General features: G+C 40.2%; 1 protein-coding gene across 1 annotated transcript; it reads left to right on the top strand.

Moving 5' to 3' along the window:
• Window positions 1-7352: 7352 nt before the first annotated feature.
• On the top strand, window positions 7353-7922 carry LOC110686338. The gene is made up of 2 exons (XM_021862928.1): window positions 7353-7541; window positions 7728-7922. Exons 1-2 carry the CDS (start codon window positions 7353-7355, stop codon window positions 7920-7922), a joined length of 384 nt encoding a protein of 127 aa, XP_021718620.1.
• Window positions 7923-21741: the final 13819 nt, after the last annotated feature.

Raw genomic sequence — 21741 nt, 5'->3', positions numbered from 1 at the left:
GGAATTCCAGCATACCAGGTGCTACAGATATTCTATGGAGGATTAAGTCCTCAAGGGAAAACCAGTTTGGATGCGGGAGCAGGTGGCCCAATAATGAACAAAACTGAAGAGCAGGTCATAGATATTATCGAAGATGTGGTATGACACCACATGGTTTGGCAAGACGGCGAGCGAGATGCTGTGAACAAGAGTGGAGGAGCGGTCTATTCAGTGGACCACCTCAATGCCATTAGCAACCTGACATCACAAATTACGAACCTCGGGAAGGAGATGTCAGCGATTAAAGCCAAGCTCGATTCCGTGCCATTGCAAGATCTTCCCTCCCAATCTAAGGGGAGAGGTACGAATCCTAATCCTTCCATTTCTAATATGCCTGTAGGATGTATTTTCTGTGAAAACTGTGGGTCTTATGATCATTATACTAATGCCTGTAATTTTGATTCCTCATATGATCCTAATAATAATGATGGTAATAGATATAATAATGAACAGGTCAATGCTATGTCTTATGATAACGGACCTAGGAATGACAATAATAAATATCTTCCACCTAATCAAAGAGGGAACAATTATAATCAGGGAGGTAATGATTTTGATTATCAAAACCAGTGGGGAAATAGGGATCAAAATCCCCAGGGACCCTATAATCAACATGGTGGTTTTGGAAATCAAAACCAATACCAACAGGGTAATCAAATGAATCATAATTCCCAAGGGCAATTCAATCAAGGGGGAAACGACATTAATAACAGGGGAAACTGGAATAATAATAAGGGGTACTCTAATCAAAATCCCCAACAATCTAATGTGCGTGGTTCCCGAGCTACAAATGATAATTATTATGCTCAAGGACCACCACAGAGATCTAGCTTGGAGGAAATGATGGAGTCCCAGGCTAAAATGTTCAACACTTTTATGTCCACCACTGATAAAAAGTTTAGTGAAGTGATGACACATAATAAGATGCTTGAAACCCAGATTTCTCAGTTGGCTAGTGCTATAAAAGATGGGGTTGGAGTTTCAAAACTCCCGCCTCAAGGTATAGACCCTAAAAATTCTGTGAATGCTATCACCACTAGGAGTGGAAAGACTTTGATAGGGAGCGATAATGTAATACCACCAAAGAGTCAACCTGTGACTCCGCCTGTCACTGATAATGTTGTAGAAAGTGAGGATGAGAGGGCGAGAGAAAAAAAAGATAAAATTAATGAGGTCCCAAAGGAACAGGTGGGAGCACAGAACAATGAACCCGACTTGTTACATAGACTCCCCTACCCCCAAAAACATGTGAGACATAAGCTAGATGCCCAATTCGGGAAGTTTTTAGAGACTTTGAGAGAAGTCCACCTTTCTATACCATTCACTGATACTATTAAGCAAATGCCTAACTATGCTAGGTTTTTAAAAGATATATTGAGTGGTAGAAGAAATTGTGAAGGGGTAGAAACTGTTAACCTCACTGAACACTGTAGTGCTATAATAATGAACAAATACCTCCTAAGTTAGGAGATCCGGGTAGCTTTTCAATCCCTTGTGCTATAAACAAAATGAATATTGATAATGCTTTGTGTGATCTTGGAGCTAGTGTTAGTCTCATGCCATATTCTGTTTATCAACGATTAAATATAGGAGAACTTCTTCCCACTAACATATCCCTTCAATTAGCCGATCAATCGATCAAATTTCCAAAGGGTAAGGTGGAAGATGTTCCCTAAGGGTGGGGAAGTTTGTGATACCTGTTGACTTTGTGGTCCTATATATGGATGAGGATGTTCATATACCTATAATTCTAGGATGTCCTTTCCTAGCTACTTTGGGGGCCCTTATTGATGTAAAGGGTGCCAAGATTTCATTGAAAGTAGGAAAGGAGGTTTTAGATTTTGATTTAAATAAAACTATGAAATATCCTTGTTCTAATTCTGATAATTGCATGATGGTTGACACTGTTGATTCCATTGTCTCTGATATGCATAAAGAATTATTCTATACTAATCATGATTTTGAGTTGAATGAGAACAAGGAAAACAGGGACATGGAGGAGCAATTTCTAGATGCATTAGATGTGGCCACTGCAAAGGAGGCTAATGAAGCACCAAAGGTAAAGCTTAAACCTCTTCCAACACATCAAGGAAGGGTTTCCCCTGTGTTTGTAGTACCCAAGAAAGGGGCGGTGACTATTGTCAAGAATAAGAATGGTGAGCTTATCTCCACTGCAATGGCAAGTATTGATTATGGGTAACCTGTAATCCATGTGTTGCGTCAAGCTAATGGCGTTAAAGAAGCGCTTCCGGGAGGCAACCCGAGACCCAGTCAATGAGGTACTTTTCTCTTTCCCTTTTTGCCTTCTAGGTAGTCTCTCGATGCCTGACATTGAGGACAATGTCTATACTAGCTTGGGGGGGTGAATGGTTTCCCTATTGATTTTCCCTTTTTTTTCTTCATATTCCTATAAAAAAAAAAAAAACGAGTTTCTTTTTGTTTCGTTTTGGTTTGTTTCTATCTAACCTGTGCAGATATGAAGACTCATGGAGGTAGCATTAGGAGCTTCGCCGCATCTCATGTTGTCTTAGTGTGTTTTCAAGAAGCATCTGGTGAAATCTGTCCCTTTTTCCTTTAGTTTTTTTTGTTTTTGTGTGCTTAGGATATTTTAGTTTAGGAAGAAGTTGAATGGTTCGAGGATGTTTGATCGGTTCTAAAGAACCTGGGATCATTGATGTTGATATCAATTGATCACTTGTTTGTCGATTGGGATTATTATGTGATTTTCATGCCTCTTTATGAGCCATTTAGCTTGTTTAGATTACTTAGTTGTGTATATATGTGTGCAATATAGGAATAGCTTCTGTTATGAGGATGTGTAGTCTAGTTTATATGATTTGCCTCATAGTCTTTTCCTATATTTTTGGATCGTGATAAACTTGTCTAATTGCATAAACTTTTGGAATAATGCTCATATTTGGATTCAAAACGTGAATGAATGTGTGTGGAATATCTATTTCTACTTAAGCCAGTGATAAATACACAATTTGAGTCTATTGTTGATCAATGTAGACGAGTCTAGGCGAAGGTAGTTGGTTAGAACATTTGTTATCATGTGAAACTCTAAGCCATTGAATTGTGGTAAGATAGAGTCGCTTCCCATTTGTGGATTTGATCCCCTTAATTGGTAGTTGCTTTGTTTTTGAATCCCGTGAGGTTTTATTGTTCTAGCCTTCATCATTCTTCTTGAGTGGCATATTTGGATCCTTGATTACGCATTTTTCGATCTTTGTGTTGACTAGTAGCTCCCGAGACCGACTTGACACTTTTAAGGGAGGAAGAGGGCACCCTTTTTCATTTTTCTTATTTTGTTCCTTTTGTTTTGTTACAAATTGATTTTCTTTTTACGTCATCTTACTTGCTAACCATGTTGAGATTTAATTCCATTCTTGGTTGACCGTGTTACAAACCCGATGGCCAATGTTTTACCAACCCTTAGTTGTGAAGCGTTTACTTAGATAGGTTTGTTGAGCTTATTGTTTACTAATTAAGAAATAATGATTGATAGTTGGGTTGAGCAAGTGTGAAAGTGAGCCTAATTGTAAATTTGTAATGTGAAAGTCATTTTGCAAAAAAAAAAAAAAAAAAGAGAAAAAGAATCTAAAAAGAAAAAAAAAAGAAGAGAAAAGCCGTCCGAATTGTGAAAAAGGCAAGGACACATAAATAAAGTTTTGAAGTTTGAAAAGGGTCATTTGAGTGTGTATTATATGGATAATTTGGGATGTGTAAGAATGTGAATCAATGAGATTGTGGAATGTGAATTACATCTTTTGAACTTTTGTTTTTGAGAATTGTGATTCTTGCGCTTCATTTAGGAATTAACCCCACTTTTTAAATTGTTTTCACCTACCTTACCCATTGCCAATACATTGCAACCCTTTAAGACCCTTAGACTTTAGAGGTGTTTGGTTCTCAAACGGTGGAGGGAGATACCTTTCAACCCTATGGAAAGATTATGCGTAATCGAGATGTCGGGATACCTTTATTATTTCCTCAAAACATCACTTTTTTCGGTTCCTTCTAGGAATCACGAGGGGCCAATTAGGGTGGTGATTCGAAGCAAAAGGGGAGGACGTGGCCGGTTTGGTTGGGTTTAGAGGGAAGCATGACTTCTTTGTTCTCTATGCTTGGTTTAGGTCTTGTTCGCATTTTGATCAACGATATCTTGGATTGTGTGTCTCGTTGCTTGTTTCAGTGAGTTTTCATTCCATGCATGGTTGTTCTAAGTAGGATCCATTGATTTCATTCAATGCTTAATTTGATTTGTATGCAATGGCATAGTTTATTTAGTCTTGTGTGTGTTTCCCTTGGTTTTTGCTCGAGGACTAGCAAAAGGGTAGCTTGGGGGGTTTTGACAAGCGCTCTTTAGGGCGCGCTCTAGAGCATATTTTAGGATGATTTTGGATGTATTTGGGGCCGTTTTGGCCGATTATTACCTTGTTATGCTTACTTCCCCTATATTACGTGCTTCACGGGTTTTCGGTTTGTTTTTGATGTGTTTTCAGGTAATATCAACCGAGTTTAGTCGGATCCCGAGCCCTTGATGCGTAACCGAGCTAGCCTTGACCGAAGTCCGAGGAGTTAAGGAAGTTCAAGTGTCGTGCATTGATTACATAGCACAGGCAGCACGACCGTGTTACCATAGGCACACCCGTGCTGGCCTATGAGCAAGCAGCCCCAGGCAAGGGAGCACGGCCGTGCAAGCCAATAGCACGGTCGTGTCAGTATCCACGCACCAGCACGGCCGTGCCAGATGTTGCCCGTGCCCGTATCAGCTTCAGCATATTCAACACGGCCATGTCATTTTTAGCACGGCCGTGCCAAGAAGCTGCACGGTCGTGCCATATATAGCACGGCCGTGCCAAATTGAAGAAGAAATCTGGTTTAGCTACTGACAAGCTAACACGGCTGTGCCATATGTAGCACGGCCGTGCTGATCCAGGGTTAACCGCGCACTTGACTTCTCCGAATTAGAAGGCGTATATAAGGCCCGACTTTAAGGGGCGTTTTTAGACAGATTTTAGGGAGATTTTGAGAGTACTTCCGTAGTTAAGGTTCCATAGTTTTCTTAGATTTTATTCTAGCAAATTCATAGTTCATCAGATTTGAGATACTCTAGTTTTCCGGATTTTATTCAAGGCAATATTAATTGGGATTCTTTGTATTATTGATTGACATCGGATATCAAAGTTCCAATCTTTTGCATTGATTCGCATCGATTTATTGGTATTATTCGCTCCTATTTATTATTCAAAGCTTTATTATCCTTGATTAGAGTTCATGTTTAGATTTATTATGCCTTTAGAATTTATTGTTGCTTTGATCATGAATATGTGTGAGTAGTTCCCTAACTAGGGTTTCGGGATGAAACCCGGCCTAGGTAATCTATGTAATTGTGGATTGGTTTTGATAAACGGATTGTGATTAAACTGGTTATATGCGATTGCATGTTAATTCATTATAATAGGAGTAGCTAACCTAGAGTCTTGAATTTGATTGCATGTTATTCTTGGTTTGAACAAGAGATTGTGAATTGAGTATTTCATTATTGAATGTGGTTTGATTATGTATCGAGTAATGTTGAGTGCATGAGAAATCCAAGCTTAGTATTGCCCGTTGTCTTCCTATCGCACGATATTGATCAGACATATAGTCTTTGCATATCCCGTTTGTCTCTATGATTCCTTGTTGCGTAGTTACCGATGGTTTGGTGAATTCCCGTTCTCCCTAGTGTCTTCGTTTATTGATTTATTCCATCTTTTTAGTAGTATTTTAGAACACCATTTTCCATTGATTTTGAACTAGCTTAGGTTTAAGATTGATTTGCAATTACTCTCGTTCCTCGTGGACCGAACCTTTATTTGCCATTGTACTTGGTTATAGGGTGTTCGTATAAGTATTGTTTGATTGAGAGTTTGATTGTAGCGACCGATTTAACGCTTGTTAGAAGTGTGAAGAAGCCTTCCAACTCTTGAAACAAAAGTTGATTACAGCACCAGTTCTTACACTGCCAGATGATAGTGGGATCTATGATGTATATAGTGACGCATCCAAGAATGGTTTGGGATGTGTGCTTATGAAAAATGGGAAGGTGATTGCATATGCATCAAGACAATTGAAACCTCATGAAGTGAACTACCCTACTCATGACTTAGAATTAGCTGCAATCATTTTTGCACTAAGGATTTGGAGACATTACTTGTATGGGGTAAAATGTAGGATTTACACAGACCATAAAAGTTTAAAGTACATTTTCACCCAAAGAGATCTAAACTCACGCCAAAGGAGATGGTTAGAATTTACAACAGGGCTACGACTTGGACATACAATACCATGAAGGGAAAGAAAATGTAGTTGCAGACACTCTAAGCCGTAAGACCAGTCATTGACTGAACACTTTAATAGGGTTGATGAGTTATGTAGGGATATGAGGAAAATGAATTTAGAAGTGGTAGAATGGGGAGTACGAGCAAGTATACTTGCGAATCTGAGTATTCAACCAACAATATTTGATGAGATAAGAGAAAACCAAGAAGGAGATGTTAAGTTGGATAGGATTCATGAGAAAATAAAGCAAAGGAAGGCTACAGATTTCAAAATTCATGAAGATGGAAGTTTAAGATACAAAGGTCGATGGTGTGTACCACAAAAATGTAAAGAAGTAAAGAGAAAATTGATGGAAGAAGGTCATAATACACCATACTCAGTACACCCAGGAGGGGACAAGCTATACAAAGACTTGAAAAAGATGTATTGGTGGCCTATAATGAAGAATGAAGTTGCGGGATTTGTAGCAAAGTGTCTAACTTTCCAAAGTAAAGATAGAGCACAAGAGACAACAAGGAACCGTGCAATCATTGGAAATTCCTAGATGAAAGTGGGATGGTATTTCAATGGACTTTGTAACTTACCTCCCAAAGTCAAAGAATGGGAATGATACCATTTGGGTCGTGGTGGATAGACTGACTAAATCTGCGGTGTTCATACCAATGAAGGTGATCTGGAAGATGGAACAACTTGCAAAATCTTACATCAAAAGGTTGTGAGGTTACATAGAGTTCCAAAGGATATTGTGTTTGATAGAGATTCTAGGTTTCTACCAAAGTTCTGGAAGAGTGTTCAAGAAAACTTTGGTACAATACTAAAGATGAGTACAACATTTCACCCTGCCACAGATGGACAAACTGAGAGGACTATTCAAAACCTTGAAAGATATGTTAAGAGCTTGTGTCATTGACTTCCAAGGGGGATGGGAAGATAACTTGGACTTAATTGAATTTTCTTATAACAATAGTTACCATGCAAGCATTGGCATGGCTCCATTTGAGGCATTATATGGAAGGAAGTGTCACAGTCCTATATGTTGGAACGAAATAAGTGAAACAATAATCTTAGGGCCTCAAATGATTGAGGATACAATTAAGAAAGTAAAAGAGATTCAAGCAGCGCAAGATCGCCAAAAGAGCTACGCGGATTTGAAGTGTAGAGAGGAAGAGTTTGAGGTTGGTGACAAAGTATTACTGAAGGTGTCACCAATGAAAGGTTTCATGTGATTTGGGAAGAAAGGAAAGCTTAGCCCAAAGTATATCGGTCCATATGAAGTATTACAGAGAGTTGGCAAAGTAGCTTATAGGTTGGCTTTACCTATGGAACTAAGTAAAGTGCATGATGTATTTCATGTATCTTAGTTAAGATGGTATATACCTGACAAGGCACATGTGCTTCAACCTGAAACAATTGAGTTAGATCAAAGCTTAACTTATGAAGACATACCTGTCAAGATCCTTAAGAGTAAAGTGCGTAGTACACGCAACAAGGAAGTTAAGATTGTTAAGGTGCTATGGTCTAACCAAGAATATGAGGAAGCAACTTCGGAAGCTTAGGATGAGATGAAAAAGAAATACCCTCGATTGCTTGAGGTATGTTGAGTTACGTGGACGTAACTCATCTTCTTTAGGGGGGTAGAATGCGGTAGAATTTCGCGCTTTTTCCCTATATTTTCAATTATTTTTGTGCTTTTTGCACATTTTTAACGGTTATTTCGTGTAATTTTTATTTCAAGGAGACATTAAAGGTAAAAGTATGTCAAAAGAGTACAACAATATTATACAAAGTGGGAAAAAGTTTGCTTTTCATTACCCAAGTTTCGGGACGAAACTTCTTTTAAGGAGGATAGACTGTAATACCCTGTATTTTTATATGTATTTTAATTTAAATCATTATTTTATGAAGTATTTAAATAATTTGAAATGAATTATTTATGGTATTTTATTAATTTAAAAAGAATTATTTTAATTAAAGGTCCATTTTTATTTATTTAATTGTTTTGGAAATATTTTATTTTATTATTTAGAAACTTTGGGACATATTATTTTATAAAAGGAATTTTAAAGTCAATGGTATTTAAAGAAAGTCAAAGGACTAGTTTGAATAGGAGAAGGGATCATTAAGGGTAGAAAGAGAATTTAAGCTTAGGAGGGTTTTAGAGAGAGGGTATAAATACCCATCTTATGAGCAAGTTAGATCTTGCCCAAGGTGGAGAATACCCAAAGGTAAACTCTCTCTCTCTCCTCTTATTTTCTCTCTCCTTTAATTTTCCCCCTCCCCTTTTTAATTTTTTACATCACCACGCACACCACCACCATCACGGTGGCCGACTGCCACCTCCACCATAGTCGGCCGCCGCCGGCAACAACAGCAGCCGTGGGAGGTGGCGCCAGCCACCCTCCCTTTTTCCCCCTTGTGTGCGTGTGTTTTAAAAAAAAAATTCTTCTTTTTGTTTTAATCCTAATCTAGCCTTGATTTAATTATTGATTTTGGGTTGTGTAATGATTTTAATGATTTTTTATTATAATTATTATGTATATATAATTTTCAGATTTAGTTTTTGAATTAAAAAGCCCCACATTGAAAACCTTAGGTTTTAAAATTAATGTATATTGATGGAAATTGATTGTAGGTGATTGAAACTAATAAATTAGATGTTTTTAAACATAATTACAGCAATTTTACATATTTTTATAAAGCTGGATTTTTTATATAAAGGTTATAATTATGTTTCTTGAAAGGATTTTTAATTACCCATTAATTGGGAATAGAAGTAAGGGTTTTAAATTAATTTTAGCTTGTTTTAGAGGGTTTATGAGTGATTTAAAGAGTGTATATATTGCTGAAAATTTATGTTGAATAGGTATTAATGTCTCTTTATAATTTTGGGTTGTAGGAGATTTCCACGTGAGTGATTTTGTGTAGTCGTGGCGATTTTGAGATCATATTCAAGGTACGTTCGCGTATTCGTTAATTATTTAAGTGTATAGAAGCATGCTAGGCTTTGTATAATCAATTCCATGGTAGTATCATGTTAGGTGTGAATTGGAATTGGTGATTGGATTGATGTTGGTGATTGGATTGATGTTGGTGATTGATTTATGATGTATAAATTATTTATGATGGATTAATGATTGGAATTAATTATATTGGCATGTTGAATATGAACTCACTTTTATTATTGGCATGGTTGAGAGCATGTTTAATTAAACTAAATGTTTAATTTGGTTTGGAATATAAAAAGGGAATTTCATTGTAGTTCATATAATTTTTATTGATGCTTTAAGCATGAGAATTGAGCCATCGAGTGTCTTAGTGCACAGGGATAAATTACATTGTTGTGCATACGTGCACTTAAGGTGTTCTAAACGCCGAGGGATAGGTTTGCGGTGCTTTATGCACTTAAGGTGTTATTTAACACCAAGGTAGTTTAAAAAGGATTCAACATTTAATTATGTGGTCACTAATTATTCAAGAATTAAATGGGTATGTTTGATTGCTTGAATGATTTATTATGATTGATTGTGTTATGGTTTAAGAGTCATCACCAAGTCTAAAAATATGTAAACAACTTAAAGTGAAAGAGATTACGCACCAGAACTCTTAAAACGTGGATACCTCGAGTATGAACATATGGGGGGAGTTATGGGGTTTTATATTTAACCATGACTTCTACTGGGAGCACTGGACGCTGTATTCTCCTTTTTATTTATTTTATGCACAGGACGTCCAGTCACTTCATGTGGCATTTGCCTACCCGATTAGCTCCCGGTGTAGTTTACCTCAATTTATTTGGGGGAGAGATTTGGTGAGAAACCCGTTCGATGCGTAATCAAATTAAATCAGCAATTTAGTGGTCTATTTATTTGTTGGTTGTGTTGTGTGCTTGAGAACATGTGCAACAAGGTAAGTTGTGTATTGATAGTATTAAAGCATGTTAGTGTGTATTGTTTACGCTTATGTACTCAGCATTGCTGATTGTGTGTTGTATGTTTGTTTGGCCTTGTCTTTATCTTGGCCCTGCGATGACCCATTTCTAATGGCGAGTAGTGGGGACCAAGTAAAGAGGAGTTTTTCAGGTGTGGAAGCATATTCATGATGGGCATGAGTGAATAGCGAATCATGTTTAGTTTTCATAAGAATATGATGTGGTTTTGTTGCTTTAATTATTATATATTTTCTTGTGAGACTAACGCAAAGGTTTTCAAATATTTTATCTCGGTTTTATTAAGGGCCTACAATGGTTCCAAGTTATAGGTTGACTTTGTTTGACTTTGGTTCACATTACTTTCATTTGGTTTGACTTTTTAAGTTGACTTGTTTTGAATGGTTTTAAAGAGAGTCTTCCGTTGTGTGTCTTTGATAATTGTCTTAGCCGTTTTCACGGTGGGGGTAATGTCTTAGAATTTCCTATCCCATATTTTGAAAAGGGAAAAACAGGTATTTTAAAGGAAAGGAATTTCTAGGGTGTTACACTTAGGGTTTCTACGTTTGTTGATTTAAGTGAACTAAACTAATCATTCAACATTCGAAATCCTAAACAAGCATCTAATATAAGAAAAATATATAGGGCATAAATAGAGATGCATTTGGCAACAAGCATGACCCCTTGAAACTTGAATCTTCAAATCTTCAAGGGCCTTCATTGCATCTTCTTGGCTTTGTCTTCTTAGAAACTTTGTCTTCGAGACATCACCACCAATTATGAACCTACTAGAAAAGCTAGGACTCATCTAAATAATTTAAGTACAAAAATACTTAACGGCAAGCAGTCCGTATTTAGATTTCCAAAAATACAAAACGGAATGCAGTCCGTATTTACTATCCTAGTCGGGCCCTACTAGTTGCCATTTTGTAAAACCTGCATTAGAATATCTATTTCATTCATCCATTCACTTCTAAAGTGAATGGTCCATGCATTTTACAAATAATTCAAGCAACAATCCAAAACGAGCGCAAAACTAGTAACTAACTTAGATGGTTAATCCAATTAATGCGCCTAACTAAAACTAGTCAAAGTAATTATCCGATTATGTGAATTAACGCAAAAATAATAGCTCAAAACCATTAATGAAGCTCCCACTAAATTCCACATCCAACTTAATTAAAATTAATCCAATTAAAATTAATTAAGCCGGTTAACCCAAAATTTTGCCAAATTATTTTCGCAAGTTCGGAAAAACCGAGGCCTAGCCTCGTTTTAATTAAAACACAAAATCACAAAAACCAATGCCAAGTGCCTAGCCTCGAGCCAAAAGGCCTAGGGGGGTGGCTAAGCACCAAGCATGGCACGCAAGGCTGGCCTCACGCACATGGCCTACGCACCAAGGCTGCCTTGGGGCGCGCCACAGCAGCTGCCCAGCAACACCAGGCCTTGCGACATGGTGCGGGTACTCGCCCTCACCCTAGCAGCACTTGCTAGGTGCTCCCGTGGGCGTCCTAGCAGTGTCCGCTACTGGCTGCGTAGCGCGCAGTCACCCGCCCAGACTGCTAGCCCTCCCCACAAACACTCACGCTCAGAGCCACACGCATACTCCCTCACACACACTCGCACATGCCTTAGTTCGGCAGCAACATGTAGGCTGCAGCAAGCAGCCCTTCATGCCGAGCCTAAGTACTCGAAGCATCGGCTTCTATTTTGCGATTGTTATACTTTTGGATTTTATTCCGAATTTTTGTGTGACATAAAAATTAATTCTAAATTGATTTTAGAACTAATATTGAGCAATATTGAAAATAAACAAGTGCAACTTAATTAAATTCAATTTTAGTGCACAAACAAAAATTAATTCAAGAACTATTCTTTAAATTATTTTTTGCTTAACTTGATGCTCAAAAAATTGAGGGCTATTCTCACAATTAATTTAACAAACATAAATTAATAACGAGATTTGACAAAATAGTTGAATAAATAATCAATCATCTAATGAAATAATTTATCCAACACTTACTTATGCACATTTGAATATTGTAACCTTCCAATATGAAGAACAATTATATTTCAAGCACAAGTATGAACATTTAAGATTTTAATCAACTTCAAAAATGATTAAAACCAAAAATAGTTCATTATGGATTTTAGCAAGTTAAGATTCAACCAAATAAACAATTAAAGATTGAATCTTTAACACTTTAGGGGATTCAAAAATCATATTCACCAAAAACTTTCACACTCAAGCAGTTAATTTGCAAAAATGTGAAATTTCAAGTTTATGTGAAATTAAGAGTTCACCAAATTAAGCACCAATTATGACTTCATAAACATGCTTAATAAGGGTTATAATTGCAGAAGATTAATGGTATAATCGAACACATAATCCAATAATTGCATGCCATAATTAATCACGGTTTAAAGATTTAAAAAATTTCGTCAAAAACAAAAAAACCCTTCGAAAAACCTCTTTTTGGGTGGATTTTGGCTTCTGGAAGGCCATTTTTAATACAAAGTGGGTAAAGTCTGATTTAGAATGTCGATTCCACCGAAAATTCCCTATTTTTGGGTCAAAATCGGAGTTCGTAATCCAAAATTAACATAAATACGATTAAAAATGAGCTCCTAATCTAATTAGGATGCTAAGCCAGAAATTTAAATTCATTTTAAATCACCTTAATTAATTAATTTTAGTTTTAAAAATTAAATGCAAGAGGCTCTAATACCGCTGTTGGGTTTTGCAGTGTCCGACACTGCGCATAAACAAAACCCAATAACCGGATCGCATGCATAATAATTACAACATAAACAAAAGCATGCAAATAAACAAAACACAAACACATAAAGAGAAGAGAGAGAAAGAAACTCACCCTCGACGCGTGCTCCGCTCACTTAATGAGCTCGGACTTGAAGCTTCAAGCTCGCAAGTGCGAAACCTCCAACGATTCACACCCTCGCTCACCGAACCGAAACCGGTCCCTACCCCGTAGCTTAGACGGGGCTAGACCAAAAATAATTTAGAGTTTTCGAACAAAGGTTTTCTCGCTTTTGGAGATCCCTTAGAGTTCACCAACTCAAGTGAAAATCCCAATACCCAATGATTGGTATTTATAGGGAAATGTTCCCAAGATTTCCCATTATCTTTCAATGTGGGATATAGTTGGTAAAATGCCAAAAGAAAGAATTAATTTAATTCCAAATTAAATTAAAATGGCAACGCAATCATCAAACGACAAGTGGCACAAAATGAGCAAGGGGTTAGGTGATGACCACATGGGGAGGACTACCTTCCCCTTGCTCCCCAAGAAAACCACCCCTCACAAAAATGGTGCAATAGAAGGCAGCCAGCTGGAAGCCTACTTGGGCACCAAGGCAGCCATGCTAGCGCCTGGTCCCTTGGCTGGGCCTGCCTAGCTGTGCCTTGCCGCATTAGCCTGCAACAGCAAGCCACGCATATGCGGGCTGCTTATTGCTGGGCACTGCTGCTTCACCAGCCTCCCTCGCCAGCCCGCACAAGCTGTTGTGCTATGCGGGGCGCTGCTGCTCTTCCTAAGCAAGCAGCCTGGGCTAGCTAGCACTAGCAGTAGCCAGCGAGGCCCAACACGCTAGCGTGCGCCTGGCCTTGCTAGCTCTGCTACCACACGAGCTCGGCCAGCAAGCTCCAGCCAACACGCGCATATGCTGCTAGGCTTGAGACCTTGTTAGCGTTTAGGCTAGGAACCCTACATTATCTAGCCCACACTTGGCTAGGCCAATGCAAGGTTACGGCTATGTATTGACTTGTTGTTTGACTTATTTTTCCATCTCGTCAATTCCTAAATTCGACTCGACTTTCGACGCTCGACTTCAACGTTGTAAAATCGAAATCCGACGTCTTAGTTTTTAAAATCTTTATCGACTTTTTAAATCCTTCGGATTAATTCATCGCTTTGGTTCGGTTACACGATTGGGTGTGACCCGAAGGGTTCAGTCAAGAGCAAGCTAAATATTAGTTATATATTAATATTACTGATCGGAAGCGGCTTCCAGCTAGGCATTTCGATCACTTGACCTCACTGAATAATTAGCTTTCCTAATTAATTCCGAACCCTCTATCGGAATAATACACTTGTTCGAAGGACACCATTCCTTTCAAATCCAAAGTCTTAATCTGTCCAACATAAACAAGTGATTTGACAATCCTAAGACCAACCGTTTTGTTAGAAGTAGGAGCTAAAAAGTTGGACATTGCATTCATAACAAAGAGTTGCTTAAACTCATCTCCACCTTGACCTAAAGTAGGTATCCCATCTTCTAACAAACTAAGCGGAATTTGATCGTTTTTACCACTCAACCCAAAATGCAATCTCCAATTACGTTTCAAAAAAAGAGTCAGGATTAGTTTATATGTAGATTGAGATATTTCCTTAACATTTTTTGTGTTCAAAGGAAGGCAAAACACATCATACTCAGTCACCACAAACTCCTTATTACTATCTATTGTGAACATGCAACTACCATAATCAAAACAATATAATCAACTGGCCAATGATACATACTTGTAGGATTCCTTCTCAACTTCAATGATAACAAGTCTCCAAAACCAATCTCATTTATAGAAATTATTTGGTCAAAAGTAAAGTTAGATATAAGCTCAACCAATTGCAGAGGCCTACAACAAGTTTTGAAAGGCTACAATATGCACAACAATAACTGTAGTTCAAAGGCAACTACTAACATATGTTTACAAACATAAAAGACAACTCCATATAAACATAAAATCTATATATACCATGACAATAGACAACTTTATACAAATATAAAAAAAGATTCAAATATTAAACAAAAACTCATTAAAAAGTTCACAAAAGATAAAGTTACTTATGTAGGTACAGTGGCGGAGCCACGTAGGAACATGGGGGGACAGCTGTCCCCCCCATTTCTAAAAAAAGAAAAAAAAATGGTTTTTGTTAGCTTAAGAAAATGCAGTAGATAGAAATAAATAGATTACATGTACAACAAGTATTACAAACATAAATATAGTCTAGTGGTTGTTGGGCTTTGGATAAGCAGCTTTTATTTTATTTTTTTTCTTTCTTTTTCTTGTTTTTGGACTTTATATTAATTTCATTTTATAGTTTACACAAAGTACTCTCATTAAACTTTGTTTTTCTTGTTTTGGATTTTTCCTTTTTTTTTTTAAGTTGTTTTTGGATTTTATTGTATAGTATAAAATATAGGAAAAATTGCATTAAATAATACCACCTTTCACCTGTCCGCTAAAAACAAGTCAACCTTTTGTTTATTTCAGAATAATACGACCTTTGGGGGGTATCCGCTTTAAACAAGTTGTAACCTGTTGGTAACCTGAATAATAGGTTATATGGACATGTGTCATCATTTTATTGGTCTGAAAATATAACTTTTTTAATTTAAAAAATTTATAAAAAAACCCCAATCCCGTAATTCCCCTCCCTTTCCCGTTCCCATTCTACCATCCCCTTCCCTCCCCTTTCCTCTTTCCTGCCCTTCCCCCTCCATGAATCTCGACAATCCCCACCATCAATACCTCCCCCACCACCGAAATCACCACCCCTCCCACCCCCACCACCGAAATCACCATCCCCTCCACCTTCACCCCCAATATCCCCACCGAATCCACTACCCCCACCGCTGAAATCCTCACCAAAATTCCCACCCCCTGCCTTCCTCACCACCGAAACTACCATTACATCACATCCCCACCACCAAACCACCACTCCATCACTTCCCCACAACCGAATCCACCACCCCTACCATCCTTCCCCCACCCTAACCTCCTCAAATGGTCAATTAATCATTCCTCTTATGCAAAATTAACCAATATACATCCAATAAACGATCTCCCCCTACTCTCACTTTCTATCTCTTCACATATCAAATAATATGTCGGTGGGAGACCAAGCAGCGGCGGCGATTGCGGCGCAGTTACCAATTCACGGTGATGGCGCATGTCTAGGTTTAGCTCTAGGTTATGTCGTTGTTCGAAGCCTCACGAAATTCGCCGCCACGTCATCAGCCTTCCTGAAAATACGGGCCTCACCCTCTGTACATGTACTTGCAATTGTGTCTCACGAGTCTGGTGGTCGTGGTATTGTTCTTCAAGAGGGAGAAAAGGGATGTGGTGGTCATGTGGTGGTGGCAGGAGGTAGAGGAAGGAGTTTTTTTTTTTTAATCATAGCAAGTTGTGGAAGGAGGGGATAATGGTGGCTTGGGGCTGACGGGGAGGGAAGGGACGGCGAGGAAAAGGAGGTGGGTAAGTAAGGGAGTGGTGGGGGAGCGGTGGTAAGGGAGGAGGGTGATGGGTGGCAGGGAAAGGAGGAGGGGGCTGATTTTTTTTTTGTTCATTTATTTGGATTTTTTATTTAATTGTTAATAAATCATAATTAAAGTTGTTATTAAGAGTTAATTACATTGTTAAATGAATTTTTTCAAAAGAAAAAAAAAATTTAACCGATTATTCAGGTTGTAGGTAAAATAACTTGTTTAAAGCGAACACCCCCCAAAGGTCGTATTATTCTGAAATAAACAAAAGGTGGACTTGTTTTTAGCGGACGGGTAAAAGGTGGTGTTTTGGGGTTTTCTGATGTCCTGTGGGAGACTTACAATTTCGGGACTGGAACCGTGCGTCTGTACCTGCAAAAAAACGGAGACTCCGGGTGGTGGGAGCTCTGCCTCCGACGGTCAAGTTAGTACTTGTTTGAGGAGTAATAAATGCGGAAAAGAGTAAAGTTTTTTCTAGGTGAGAGTAATTAATTGCTGAATCCCCCTTTAATGAGGATTAATTAGAGTATTTATAACCTTGGAAAACGTGTCAAACACTAGGTTTAGATTTAACCTAGGGCTGACAGGGCTTTCCTTGGAAATTGGGCCTAGGTGGCTGTTTAGCCTTTCTAGCATATGGAGGCCACGTGGCGTGACACAATTGGTCCATGGTGGACAAATCAACACCTGACACGTGGCAGGCTCCTATTGGCCCATGTGGCGGACACATGGCAGGGCCTGATTGGTCCACTTGTCAGATGATGATTGGCAGGGAAAAATCCTCTAATCATTTGCCCCTCACAAGTGGCACGTGACTGTTCACATGTCACCTGTGACAGGTGTCGGCCTGTAACAGGCGACGGCCTGCGACAGGTGTCGCCCTATGACGGGCCGAGCATTTTTCCCGCTCATTTTTTGAATTTGGAAGAGACCCTTCGCATTCTCTTTTTGCCCTATATAAGGGCATGTTGACCAAGTATTTTGTTCACATTTGCGAACTTTTCAAAAGAACTCTCGGACCCCAGAACTTGAGCTCTGACACTTTGCAACTTTTGACCTGCCGACTACTTCTGACAGGACGACTACTTTCGTTGGACGACTGCTCTTTCCTTCTTTCCAAAACTCATTACTCAGGTAACCGTCTGCTCTCTTGTATTTTATTTTCTTTCTTTTTGAAAATGAGGCCTCAAAAGCATCCGACACGGCCTAGGTTAGCAATCAGCCGGTCACCGGGGACGGCTGAATCTAGGACTAGGGGTGCCAACTGCTCTGCGGTACTTCAAACTTTGCGCAAGTCCCGGAATCCAACTGTCTTTGTATCTATGCAAGACAGTATGGCAAGGACAAAAAGAACAACGAGGATTGAAAACTCTGATGGATCCTCTTTCCGGGTTCAGATTAGCGAGCTATCGGACCAGCCGCCTGATACCGCAGGGACCCAAGGTGGCCCTTCTTCCGAGAGCTCTGAGGAGGGAGCTAAGGTAGCCCCTTCCCACTTCTTTGTTGACCTGGCCAGTCAGCAGACGGCCCCTGAAGAAGAAGCGGGGACGGCCCCCTCAGGGAAAGGGGAGGAGTCGGACTCTTCTGGTAGTGAGTTTGACTCTAGCTCTTCAAGCCGCCTCTCTTTAAACTCAGAGGAAAGGCATGCTCATTTGCATGAGGCGAGAATTTCTCATGCGGCCGAAAAAGGGGACTGCTAGTCGGAACCATTCGCCTCTCATAGGGAACAAAATACCCCTTACTATTGCCACGTTCCAAAGGGTCGAATCAAGGCCATGAAGGAACGAATAGACTCTTTTCTAAAGGACCATGTGATGGGTCCTGATTTCCAAGTTTTTGTGCCGGATGCTGAAGATGCCGTCACCTGGCCAGCTGGAGCCAGCTATGGGGACGCCTGCTTTGGCTGTTATGATGCGGCCATTAAAGCTGGTCTGCGATTTCCCTTGCATCCGGCCGTTCAACAAATCCTTGATGGATACGAGGTGGGGCTATGGAAGTTAGCCTCGAATTCCTGGTTCAACATCCTTGGCTATGTAGCCGGGTGTGAAATGCATGGGGTGGAGCCGAATTTTGAGGCGTTCACCCATATGAATTACCTCAGCCGAACCCCCAAAGCAAGCGGTACCGGCTAGTATCAAATAACGAGCCACAAAGGCTATCTGATGACGAGGGGCAAAGAAAAGAAATGGAAGGATTGGAGAAACACCTTCCTCATCACTGCTAGCCCTGACAAGCTGTTGAATAGGCGCTACAATCGGTGGAACAGGGATCCACCTCTTCTAACAGGCAGTCGCAGCATGCCGCTTGTTCCCCTCAAGGCCAGGGAAGAGATCCTGGACCAAGGTCTGTTCAAAGTAGAGATTAGGGCCAACTCTACTACGGGGGAACGAGAGCAGGTGCCCTTGCACTGCGTCCCCAAATTCAAATGGCTCTATGATGAATTTTTTCTGGCCGCTTGCGGCCTCAACAGTCAGACCTCCAGAGGTAGCCGCCCTCTTGAGCATATGTACGCATCTTTTGCTTTGTTCTTGAATTTTTTTAACTCTTTGTGGTTCTTATTTTCAGTTGAAGCTATGGACCAAATTTTTGCTTCAAAGAAGGCGGCTGCCTTGCTGCGTGCCTCCATCATGCAACAGAAGCGGACCTCTTCTGATTCTCCTGCCAAGGAGACGCCCATAGTGAGTTTTGAGCCTTAGAACTTGTCTTGAAAAGCTGCTTATATCAGTATTGACCATTCATCTTTTTCGCAAGCGGGCTCTTCCAAACCCTCCTCCTCCCAACAGCCGAACTCGAAGGTTCGGAAGACGACTGGTGGGAGTACGCCTGGATCTGCTAGGAAACAGTCGGTTGACAAGCAGCCAATAACCCCACAAAGTGTGGGGAACCCATCTCAAGTCCTCAATCGGGCGCCAAGAAGTATAAACTGCTCTGTTAGACTTAAATTATTTCTTCATCACTTTCTTCACGTTTCTGATGTTTTTCTTTGTTTTGATGCAGGCGGCCCTCAAGAACCAGACTTGGTCCAAGTGGCCAAGTCTATGATTAAGGTCGTCCCTCTAGAGGAGAGGGACGCGGTCAAAGGAGTCGGCACCCTTGACCTAGACGGCATCCTGGGTCTCCTTTCTGAGGTAGACTTGGAATATTTTTAAAGTGCTGACTTTGCGTGCCGCCTGTTATTCTCAAATCTGATGCCTATTTTTTCCTTTTTCCACACCATGCTGCGAGTACACGGCCTTCGGAGGCCGATCAACGCCAAGAACAAAGAGGTAAAGGCTGCTAAAGCTATGGTCGCCTCTGACGTTGATAAGGCAATGTTTCAAATTGCCCAAAATGAAATGTTTACAACTGATATTCTTTATTATCAGGCGCAGGCCACTTCCACCATCCGGACTGAGTTAGAGGCGGCCAAAAAGAAGAATAATGAGCTGGAAGCGAAGGTCAAGAGCCTCAACGATGAGCTGCGGCCCCTTAAAAACATTGCCTACAAGGCTGAAGGTATGAAGACGTCTCTTGATACACTCAAGGAGTGCCTGGAGAAGCAGGAGGCGGCCATCTCAAAAGATCTCAATGCGAAGGCCGAGGCTGAAAAGATGGCTTTAGCTTAAGTCATGATGGAGGACTAGGCCCAAATTATGAGGATTACCTGGACAGCCCTCTTCCCAAAAGCTCACTATGCCGCCTGGGAGAAAAAGTTCAACGCTTGTACTAAAAAGTACAACCAACAGATCATGAGGCAGGCGGTTGAGGAGGACGAGGCGGCCGAGTCCAGCTTAGAAGAAAAAGTGGAGGAGGTGGCCCTGCGACCGATTGAGGTGGATGCATCTAAGGAAGCTGTCCTTGATGCCGAGACAAGTAAGAAGGATGCCTTCCAGAACCAGGCGTCCCTTGCTGATCAGGCGGCAACCAATACTGAAACCCTGCCTCAATCTTAAAACTTTTATATCTTTAACTTTTCTTCGGCATGCGCGCCACTTATTCTTGTATCACTTTACCTGGCCAGAGGGCCGGGGTTTTGAATATTTAGCCGGTCTTTTTGGCCGGCTGTTAATATGAATTCGGCGACCATCTTTTGGTCGTCTTTGCTTATTGAATTTTGTTTCATGCTTTTATTTTTGCTAAGTGTCGAGGATCCTTGATATCCGCTTACATGTCATGCCGACTATTTTTTGGACATATTTAAAATTTGTAAGCTAAAGATTACGGACAGGTACAAAGTAACGACTGCCTATGCCCCTGGACGACTGGTTGTCTTGGTTCCAGGTTAGGCGATCAGTCGGCCATTTTTCCAGTCGGACCCCCAACATATTCTAGGAAATACATTAGGTTTGGTCATCTTTTTCAAGTTAGAAAGGAACAGGCCGTTTATAACTAGCCCGCCTGTTTGTTAAGATAAGAATAGTTCTTTAGTCTTTGCTTGCCAAAAAGCAGTCGACCTACGAACCAGATTTTCAAACATGTTTGGTTTGAAAAGAAATCATCTTAGCAGGGTCGGGGTACGAGAGCTCTGATTCACCTTTAGACAGGCGGACTCATCATACCTTTTGAATCCTTACTAAGTATGAGAGAGTGACTTATGGGCAATCTTTGAGTTTACCCATTCATCATCTTTTATGCTTGAGTAGTAGAGGCATCAGGCGGCGGAGGCCGGATGATCCCCTTGATTCGCTTATGTTTGTTGGCTATTAACCAAGGAGTAGTAACCTAGCAGGAATAGGGGTTTGAATGCCCCTGTTTGCCAAAAAACAGGCGGTCTACTCAAACTTTTTAGGTTCCATACCAAGTTTGAGGGAGTGACTATGAGTTAACATTGGTGTTATTCAGTCGCCGTCACTCCTGCTTGAGTAGTAGAGGTACCAGGCAACGGAGGCCGGCTGGACCCCTTGATTCGCCAATGTTTGTTGGCTATTAACTCAAGAGGTACCGGCTGTACTTATCCCAAGTAATACAAACGGTTATCCGACGCGGATGTTAACTGCTAACACTTGTTCGGTTTAGTGTTAGATTTATCCTTGTCTCAAAAACGGCTACGTGGTTGTCCTTGGGGACAGTCGTCTAGGTGCCGTGTAATTAGTTTATAGAACAATGTTCCACCCAAAAGGGAGCTGCTCTCTGCGACGAATTTCATCCGAATAAATGCCGCCGGACACCTGCTATGATGTTGG

Source organism: Chenopodium quinoa, unplaced genomic scaffold (genome assembly GCF_001683475.1).
Source record: "Chenopodium quinoa cultivar QQ74 unplaced genomic scaffold, ASM168347v1, whole genome shotgun sequence".
Lineage (NCBI taxonomy): Eukaryota > Viridiplantae > Streptophyta > Magnoliopsida > Caryophyllales > Amaranthaceae > Chenopodium > Chenopodium quinoa.
This window is presented reverse-complemented; position numbering and strand designations above follow the sequence as displayed.

Excerpts from the sequence above, each read along its gene's own strand:
- LOC110686338 (XM_021862928.1), top strand. The coding sequence starts at position 7,353 with ATGGCTCCATTTGAGGCATTATATGGAAGGAAGTGTCACAGTCCTATA. Across the intron at positions 7,542-7,727 it reads GTAGAGAGGAAGAGTTTGAG|TTAAGATGGTATATACCTGA; the intron begins GTTGGTGACAAA and ends CATGTATCTTAG.